Source organism: Salmo salar, chromosome ssa03, assembly GCF_905237065.1.
Source record: "Salmo salar chromosome ssa03, Ssal_v3.1, whole genome shotgun sequence".
Classification (NCBI taxonomy): Eukaryota; Metazoa; Chordata; class Actinopteri; order Salmoniformes; family Salmonidae; genus Salmo; species Salmo salar.
In genome coordinates, this window is record NC_059444.1 from 95,691,513 (window position 1) to 95,701,904 (window position 10,392).

At 48.8% G+C, this 10,392-nt stretch overlaps 1 protein-coding gene across 1 annotated transcript in view; it reads right to left on the reverse strand.

Moving 5' to 3' along the window:
* Nucleotides 1-3,647: 3,647 nt before the first annotated feature.
* The window catches only part of LOC106593943 (xylosyltransferase 1), a 51,789-nt gene continuing 45,044 nt past the window's right edge, over nt 3,648-10,392 (reverse strand). The window contains exons 10-12 of the mRNA XM_045715892.1: nt 8,696-8,891; nt 5,891-6,224; nt 3,648-5,646 (exon numbers count right to left, since the gene is read on the reverse strand). Of these exons, the coding sequence (XP_045571848.1) occupies nt 5,324-5,646; nt 5,891-6,224; nt 8,696-8,891 (853 nt within the window). The 3' untranslated portion in view covers nt 3,648-5,323. The remainder of the gene's footprint in view (nt 5,647-5,890; nt 6,225-8,695; nt 8,892-10,392) is intronic.

Consider the following 10,392-nt stretch of genomic DNA (forward strand, 5'->3'; position numbering starts at 1 on the left):
CGCTCATCTCAATATCTGCGGTGCTGCTCATGGCAACGTAATTTAGCTCAGTCTACCTTTAAAAATGTCTGAGACTGTAAATAAAAGTTGAATTGTTCCCATGGACACGGTAACTAAGCAACAGTGTTTTTCTGAGGTCAGTGTGGGTTTGAACCTGGGTCGACTGTGCGCTGCAAAACTGTGTTAGCCTGCTGAGCTAAAGCCCAAGCAAGGTTGCTCATCACACAAGAGCGTATTTCATTGAAGGTTAGCAATGTCAGTTGGTCCCAGCAGTGAAAGGCCTTTTAGGGTGTGTTGAAACCAGACAGCCTGGCCTACTTGTTGGCCCCGCCCTGCGGAGAGGGTGCCTCAGGACCAGACATCTCACTGGCTCAATGTTTTTTGGGGTTTTGCCAATCATACCCATGTATACTCTTGAGGTCAAAGGTGAGAAGGTCAAGGCTTTTTAAAGGTCACGTGACATCACTGACATGTCACTGTACATGTGTTACCTCCAGACCCAGTGATCCTGTCTATGTTACATACAGACCCAGTGATCCTGTCTATGTTACATACAGACCCAGTGATCCTGTCTATGCTACATACAGACCCAGTGATCCTGTCTATGTTACATCCAGACCCAGTGATCCTGTCTATAATGTTACATCCAGACCCAGTGATCCTGTCTATAATGTTACATCCAGACCCAGTGATCCTGTCTATGTTACAAACAGACCCAGTGATCCTGTCTATAATGTTACATCCAGACCCAGTGATCCTGTCTATAATGTTACATCCAGACCCAGTGATCCTGTATATAATGTTACATACAGATCCAGTGATCCTGTCTATAATGTTACATCCAGACCCAGTGATCCTATGTTACAAACAGACCCAGTGATCCTGTCTATAATGTTACATCCAGACCCAGTGATCCTGTATATAATGCTACATACAGATCCAGTGATCCTGTCTATGTTACATCCAGACCCAGTGATCCTGTCTATAATGTTACATCCAGACCCAGTGATCCTGTATATAATGTTACATACAGATCCAGTGATCCTGTCTATGTTACATCCAGACCCAGTGATCCTGTCTATAATGTTACATCCAGACCCAGTGATCCTGTCTATAATGTTACATCCAGACCCAGTGATCCTGTATATAATGTTACATACAGATCCAGTGATCCTGTCTATGTTACATCCAGACCCAGTGACCCTGTCTATAATGTTACATCCAGACCCAGTGATCCTGTCTATAATGTTACATCCAGACCCAGTGATCCTGTATATAATGTTACATCCAGACCCAGTGATCCTGTCTGTTAAAAACAGACCCAGTGATCCTGTCTATAATGTTACATCCAGACCCAGTGATCCTGTATATAATGTTACATCCAGACCCAGTGATCCTGTCTATAATGTTACATCAAGACCCAGTGATCCTGTCTATAATGTTACATCCAGACCCAGTGATCCTGTCTATAATGTTACATCCAGACCCAGTGATCCTGTCTATAATGTTACATACGGACCCAGTGATCCTGTCTATAATGTTACATCCAGACCCAGTGATCCTGTCTATAATGTTACATCCAGACCCAGTGATCCTGTCTATGTTACAAACAGACCCAGTGATCCTGTCTATAATGTTACATCCAGACCCAGTGATCCTGTATATAATGTTACATACAGATCCAGTGATCCTGTCTATAATGTTACATCCAGACCCAGTGATCCTGTATATAATGTTACATACAGACCCAGTGATCCTGTCTATAATGTTCCATCCAGACCCAGTGATCCTGTCTATAATGTTACTTCCAGACCCAGTGATCCTGTCTATAATGTTACATCCAGACCCAGTGATCCTGTCTATAATGTTACATCCAGACCCAGTGATCCTGTCTATAATGTTACATCCAGACCCAGTGATCCTGTCTATAATGTTGCATACAGACCCAGTGATCCTGTCTATAATGTTACATACAGACCCAGTGATCCTGTCTATAATGTTACATACAGACCCAGTGATCCTGTCTATAATGTTACATACAGACCCAGTGATCCTGTCTATAATGTTACATCCAGACCCAGTGATCCTGTCTATAATGTTACATCCAGACCCAGTGATCCTGTCTATAATGTTACATCCAGACCCAGTGATCCTGTATGTTACATACAGACCCAGTGATCCTGTCTATAATGTTACATACAGACCCAGTGATCCTGTCTATAATGTTACATACAGACCCAGTGATCCTGTCTATAATGTTACATACAGACCCAGTGATCCTGTCTATAATGTTACATCCAGACCCAGTGATCCTGTCTATGTTACATACAGATCCAGTGATCCTGTCTATAATGTTACATCCAGACCCAGTGATCCTGTCTGTTACATACAGACCCAGTGATCCTGTCTATAATGTTACATACAGACCCAGTGATCCTGTCTATAATGTTACTGACTGTCTAACCGGCTACTGGCTGTACAAGGTACCCATAGGACTCTGGTCAAGTAGTGTACAATATAGGGAAAAGGGCCCATCGTTTCCAGGTCAACAGTAGTGCACTATATATAGAATAGGATGCAATTTGGGATGTAACCTGTGGGCGGCAGTAGACCATAGTCACAGGGCTGCATCTCAATAGTCTACTAAGGCTTCCTCACCTCCTCTCCTCAAGCTCCTCTCCTCACTTCTTTTCCTTAAAGGGATACTTTGGGATTTTGGCAATGAGGCCCTTTATCTACTTCCCCAGAGTCAGATGAACTCGTGGATAGTATTTTTATGTCTCTGTGTCCAGTATGAGGGAAGTTGGAGGTAGTTTTGTGAGCCAATGCTAACTAGCGTTACCCATAGACTTCCAGCCATTGCGCTATCTGCTAGCATGCTAGCAGGTCTCATTGCCAACGTATCCCTTTAAGCTCCTTTCCTGGAGAAGCAAGAAGAGAGGGGAAGAGAAGCATCTTTAGAGTATTGAGATGTAGCCCTGAACAGAACAACATGTCTGATGTCATGACAACAGGGGATTGAGGGCCTTTGGAAATCAAGACAGCAGGTTCTCTGTCGTGTGCAAAAAACCACAGCATGATTGCCTCCAAAACAGCACCATATTCCCTACATAGTGCACTACATTTGACCAGCGCCCATAGGCAGTATGTAGGGAATAGGATGCTGAATGTAAACATCAGTCATTGACAAAAATAAAACTATTTCATGAATATAAACTTGAATAAATAGGTAACTTAGAATTGTACTCTCTCACATGTAAAGCACATGAAGAGTAGAAAGTTCTACAGGATAGACAGAGAGATGAATACAATCCCTGGCTACTGTACATGCCAATTATCTCTCCTTCCTCCCAGTGTCTTCACTTCCTGTCACTGGTTGAAAAGGAAATGACTGGTATCAGAAACATGGTGGAAACTCCCACTACGGCTCTACTAATCCAATGCTTTTAGATTGGTGGGAAGTAGTGAACGAGTGTACACTTCAGGAGAAAGGAGATATTATTGTGACGCACCCCCTTTGGGATCCAGCATAGCTGAGTTCTGGTCTCTCTCACACGTTAACCTGCAGAGATCCAGACATGGTACAGAACAAAACCCACACACGATAACCTGCAGAGATCCAGACATGGTACAGAAGAACCCCCCCCCCCCCCACACACGCACACACACACTTAGTCCAAATGAGTTCAGTAGGGGCTCAGAGGAGAATAAATGAGAATATGGAGGTATTTTCACTCCTCTCTCCTGGTCTTCCTCTCCTTTTAGTCCTCTCCTTCCTTTCAGAGGACGGTGTCGTGTTCCTCTCCTTCCTTTCAGAGGACGGTGTCGTGTTCCTCCATCTCCTTTCAGAGGACGGTGTCGTGTTCCTCCATCTCCTTTCAGAGGACGGTGTCGTGTTCCTCCATCTCCTTTCAGAGGACGGTGTCGTGTTCCTCCATCTCCTTTCAGAGGACGGTGTCGTGTTCCTCCATCTCCTTTCAGAGGACGGTGTCGTGTTCCTCCATCTCCTTTCAGAGGACGGTGTCGTGTTCCTCCATCTCCTTTCAGAGGACGGTGTCGTGTTCCTCCATCTCCTTTCAGAGGACGGTGTCGTGTTCCTCCATCTCCTTTCAGAGGACGGTGTCGTGTTCCTCCATCTCCTTTCAGAGGACGGTGCCGTGTTCCTCCATCTCCTTTCAGAGGACGGTGCCGTGTTCCTCCATCTCCTTTCAGAGGACGGTGTCGTGTTCCTCCATCCTCTTCTCCAGGCATGAGTATTTGTCCCAAATGGCACCCTACTCCCCTTAGGGCTCTGGTCTAAAGTAGTGCACTACATAGGGAAAAGGGTGCCATTTTGGGACACACACCAATCAATAAATAAATAAAATCCAACTAATCCTAGAGTCATTTTAGCCTCCCAGACAGCAGGTGGCGCCACCTGATGCTGAAGAGGATGACTCTGCTCCTTATCTCATTTCTTCTTGGTTTCAGTCTACAGCTTTTCTTCTAATCTTCTTTACTACCTGGCTCCTGAGTTACGCCATGTTTGGTGTTGGCGCCGTTCGTACAGTAATCCAATGCATTCAATCTTCTCCCACGCCTGCGTCCCAAATGGCACCCTGTTCCCTATATAGTGCACTACTTCTGATCAGAGCCCTATGGAAGTGCACTATACACTGAGCGTACAAAACCATTAAGAACACCTTCCTAATATTCAGTTGCACCACCTTTTACCCTCAGAACACCTCAATTCATCAGGACATGGACTCTACAAGGTGTTGAAAGCATTCCACAGGGATGCTGGCCCATGTTGACTCCAATGCTTCCCACAGTTGTGTCAAGTTGGCTGGATGTCCTTTGGGTGGTGGACTGTTCTTGATACACACAGAAACTGTTGAGCGTGAAAACCCAGCAGCGTTGCAGTTCTTGACACAAACTGGTGCGCCTGACACCTACTACTCTACCCTGTTCAAAGTCACTTAAATCTGTTGTCTTGCCCATTCACCCTCTGAATAGCACACACACACTATCCATGTCTCAATTGTCTCAAGGCTTCAAAATCCTTCTTTAACCCGTCTCCTCCCCTTCATCTGCACTGACTGAAGTGGATTTAACAGGTGACATCAATAAGGGATTATATCTTTCACCTGGATTCACCTGGTCAGTCATGGATACAACAGGTATTCTTAATGTTTTGTCCACTCAGGATATAGGAAATGGAGGAGCAATTTAGGACGCAGCAGACCATCTCACGATAGCCGTGGTGCACAACACACAAAAACCTTTCCCGTCAGTTCATCCTCCAAGCCATTGGTTGGCTGTAGCAGTAGCCGTGGCGACGGTGCTACCTAATCCGTCCGCTCCCTCTGGGGGGGCCCAGATCAGACTTTGGGTCGGGACTGAGCGCGCTCCATCCCGTCTCCCGACACCGCTGCATAACGGGACAGGAGCTAGGACCCTGAGAACACACGTCCGCTGCAGACCACACCCCTGACAGGAGATGGTCCACCCAGCTCTGGAGCTCCGCCCCTGTCAGTGATGCTTTAAACTCCGCCTCCTCCACCTGTCCCAGGTGCACAGGGAGGTTGAGGATGGGGTTGAGGCCGTGGAAACTCTGCTCCATGTAGGAGTTACGGACCGGGCCGCTGTGGAGCTTCACTGTGTCTTCTAGAGAAAGACGGAGAAGGGGGGGGGGGGGAGGAAGGAAGGGAGAGAGAGAGGGGAGGAGGAGGAGAGGGAGGGGCGAAAGGGAGATCATTATTAAAATTCCATGTAGGAGTTACAGGATAGGCTGTGAATGTGTGTGTGTGGTTTGGTGTGTGTTAGTGTGTTCCAGGTGATGTATATAGAGGTGTCCAGGTTCTAGTGATCAGTCCAGTGTGTGTGTGTGTGTGTGTGTGTGTGTGTTTACCCTGGCGTATAGGCTGCTGGTCGTGGTACTCCAGAGGTGAAACCACAAAGCTGGTGGAGGCCAGCAGGTTCCAGTGATGCAACACACGCAGCGTCCACACGCCGGGTCGTAACGGCACGGATAACGGGGGCCGGTAGTGTGTGTACTCTGTCCCGCCGTCCACCAGGATGTCGTACGTGGCGGCGATGACGTTGGTGGGGTCCACCCAGACGACGGTTACCGTGACGTTCTGTCCCCGGCCCCAGCGTTGCATGGCAACCGGCTCCTCCGTGGGGCCCAGGAGGCTTCCGAAGTTCCTGAAGACTCTCTCTTTGGCGTCCCAGTCTGTACCCACCTGAGGGGAGGAGGGGGAGGACAGAGAAAGAGAGAGATATTGAGAGAGATCAAGAAACAGAGGATTGATTTGAATGAAAACAGAGATACTGTAGATAGAGAGAAACGTGTGAAGGATTTCCAGCAGGCTAACCAGGTGGAAACTAACTCCCCTGAAAGGCAGCCTGTGCACTACTTGATTGTTTTAACGACTTCCCTGTTAATTAACAAATGGTAATTAAATTAGTGTTCCAGCTACAGCTTGACAGGACACATCCAGTACCACATGTCATCCCCAGGGGGCAGCAACAACCTGCAACAAGCAACAACCAGCAACAACCTGCAACAACCTGCAACAACCTGCAACAACCTGCAGCAACCTGCAACAACCTGCAGCAACCTGCAACAACCTGCAACAACCTGCAACAACCTGCAGCAACCAGCAACAACCAGCAACAACCTGCAACAACCTGCAACAACCTGCAACAACCTGCAACAACCTGCAACAACCTGCAGCAACCTGCAGCAACCTGCAGCAACCTGCAACAACCTGCAACAACCTGCAACAACCTGCAACAACCAGCAGCAACCTGCAGCAACCAGCAACAACCTGCAGCAACCTGCAGCAACCTGCAGCAACCAGCAACAACCTGCAGCAACCTGCAGCAACCTGCAGCAACCTGCAGCAACCTGCAACAACCAGCAACAACCTGCAGCAACCAGCAACAACCTGCAACAACCTGCAACAACCTGCAGCAACCTGCAACAACCTGCAGCAACCAGCACAACCTGCAGCAACCTGCAGCAACCTGCAACAACCTGCAGCAACCTGCACCAACCTGCAACAACCAGCAACAACCTGCAGCAACCTGCAGCAACCTGCAACAACCTGCAGCAACCTGCAGCAACCAGCAGCAACCTGCAGCAACCTGCAACAACCTGCAGAAACCAGCAGCAACCTGACAATAAAGACACTTAACAAATAGTGACTCAGAGCCTGTTTCAGCAGGGACAGAACCCCCATCTCTCTCTCCCAGGTACCAGAGCCTGTTTCAGCAGGGACAGAACCCCCATCTCTCTCTCCCAGGTACCAAAGCCTGTTTCAGCAGGGACAGAACCCCCATCTCTCCCTCCCAGGTACCAAAGCCTGTTTCAGCAGGGACAGAACCCCCATCTCTCTCTCCCAGGTACCAGAGCCTGTTTCAGTAGGGACAGAACCCCCATCTCTCCCTCCCAGGTACCAGAGCCTGTTTCAGCAGGGACAGAACCCCCATCTCTCTCTCCCAGGTACCAGAGCCTGTTTCAGCAGGGACAGAACCCCCATCTCTCTCTCCCAGGTACCAGAGCCTGTTTCAGCAGGGACAGAACCCCCATCTCTCTCTCCCAGGTACCAGAGCCTGTTTCAGTAGGGACAGAACCCCCATCTCTCCCTCCCAGGTACCAGAGCCTGTTTCAGCAGGGACAGAACCCCCATCTCTCTCTCCCAGGTACCAGAGCCTGTTTCAGCAGGGACAGAACCCCCATCTCTCTCTCTCCCAGGTACCAGAGCCTGTTTCAGCAGGGACAGAACCCCCATCTCTCTCTCCCAGGTACCAGAGCCTGTTTCAGTAGGGACAGAACCCCCATCTCTCTCTCCCAGGTACCAGAGCCTGTTTCAGTAGGGACAGAACCCCCATCTCTCTCTCCCAGGTACCAGAGCCTGTTTCAGCAGGGACAGAACCCCCATCTCTCCCTCCCAGGTACCAAAGCCTGTTTCAGCAGGGACAGAACCCCCATCTCTCTCTCCCAGGTACCAAAGCCTGTTTCAGTAGGGACAGAACCCCCATCTCTCTCTCTCCCAGGTACCAGAGCCTGTTTCATTAGGGACAGAACCCCCATCTCTCTCTCCCAGGTACCAGAGCCTGTTTCAGCAGGGACAGAACCCCCATCTCTCTCTCTCCCAGGTACCAGAGCCTGTTTCAGCAGGGACAGAACCCCCATCTCTCTCTCCCAGGTACCAGAGCCTGTTTCATTAGGGACAGAACCCCCATCTCTCCCTCCCAGGTACCAAAGCCTGTTTCAGCAGGGACAGAACCCCCATCTCTCTCTCCCAGGTACCAGAGCCTGTTTCAGCAGGGACAGAACCCCAATCTCTCTCTCCAAGGTACCAGAGCCTGTTTCAGCAGGGACAGAACCCCCATCTCTCCCTCCCAGGTACCAGAGCCTGTTTCAGCAGGGACAGAACCCCAATCTCTCTCTCCCAGGTACCAGAGCCTGTTTCAGCAGGGACAGAACCCCCATCTCTCTCTCCCAGGTACCAGAGCCTGTTTCAGTAGGGACAGAACCCCCATCTCTCCCTCCCAGGTACCAAAGCCTGTTTCAGCAGGGACAGAACCCCCATCTCTCTCTCCCAGGTACCAGGGATCAGGGATACTAGAGGCTGCAGGTGTTTGCAGAAGGTTACATTTAAAATGTGTGTGTATGTGTGTGCGTTCGGGCGTGTGTGTGTCTCACCTCTGCGAACTGTAGTCTGTTGAGTGTGTTGGTTGTCGGGGCCAGGGTGAAGTGGTTGCTATGGGAGACCCAAGTCTCTAGGGTCTCTAGCTGGCTGGTTGCTAGGTTACTAGCATGTTGACGAACCAGGTAGCCTTGAAACACGTCTGACAGGAAGTACAAATGGACAGACACCGGGTGGCCCCTGGAGATATACCTGGGAAACCCCAAATATACACATACACAGTACAATTACACACAAATACACACCCAAATATCCGCAGACATCCACCCAAATATCCACAGACATCCACCCAAATGTACAGCCATCCACCCAAATGTCACTTCACTCCCACCTGCATGTACAAATGACCTCAACTAACCTGTACCCTGCACACTGACTCGGTACCGGTACCCCTGTATATAACCTCGTTATTCTTATGTGTTACTTTTTATTATTACTTTTTATTTTAGTTTATTTGGTAAATATTTTCTTAACTCCTCTTGAAGTGCACTATTGGTTAAGGGCTTGTAAGTAAGCATTTCACGGTAAAGTCTATACTTGTTGTATTCGGCGCATGTGACAAATAAAGTTTGATTTGATTTGAAATGTCCACAGACACAGTCAAACCCACGTCAGAACAAACTGGGCTTAAGTCACAGGAGCTGGTGAGGAACAGAGAGATCACTCTACTCTCACCCCCCCCTCTTGTCCCCCCACTTCTGATACACACCCAACCAGCAACAAGTGTCTCCTTGTGCCTGTGTACACACTCCACCCATAACCTACACACACACACACACACACACACACACACACACACACACACACACACACACACACACACACACACACACACACACACACACACACACACACACACACACACACACACACCGTCCTCTCCCCCCGACTTACATGGCTGGAAAAAGCCAGTCTGAGAGACTGAGGCCTGTTTGTCTAAATGTAACAAGTTATTCTCCATATTTGATTTGGACCTCTTGCAACATACAAACACACGCACCTATGCAGGCAGGCAGGCAGGCAGGCAGACAGACAGACAGACAGACAGACAGACAGACAGACAGACAGACAGACAGACAGACAGACAGACAGACAGACAGACAGACAGACAGACAGACAGACAGACAGACAGACAGACAGACAGACAGACAGACAGACTCTGCTAGGTGTTATAACTAGCCTGGTAATGAGGAGATCTGGTCTCCTCTACTAGATAAAACCTAGCTCCTAGCCTGGTAATGAGGAGATCTGGTCTCCTCTACTAGATAAAACCTAGCTCCTAGCCTGGTAATGAGGAGATCTGGTCTCCTCTGCTAGATAAAACCTAGCTCCTAGCCTGGTAATGAGGAGATCTGGTCTCCTCTACTAGATAAAACCTAGCTCCTAGCCTGGTAATGAGGAGATCTGGTCTCCTCTACTAGATAAAACCTAGCTCCTAGCCTGGTAATGAGGAGATCTGGTCTCCTCTGCTAGATAAAACCTAGCTCCTAGCCTGGTAATGAGGAGATCTGGTCTCCTCTGCTAGATAAAACCTAGCTCCTAGCCTGGTAATGAGGAGATCTGGTCTCCTCTGCTAGATAAAACCTAGCTCCTAGCCTGGTAATGATGAGATCTGGTCTCCTCTGCTAGATAAAACCTAGCTCCTAGCCTGGTAATGAGGAGATCTGGTCTCCTCTACTAGATAAAACCTAGC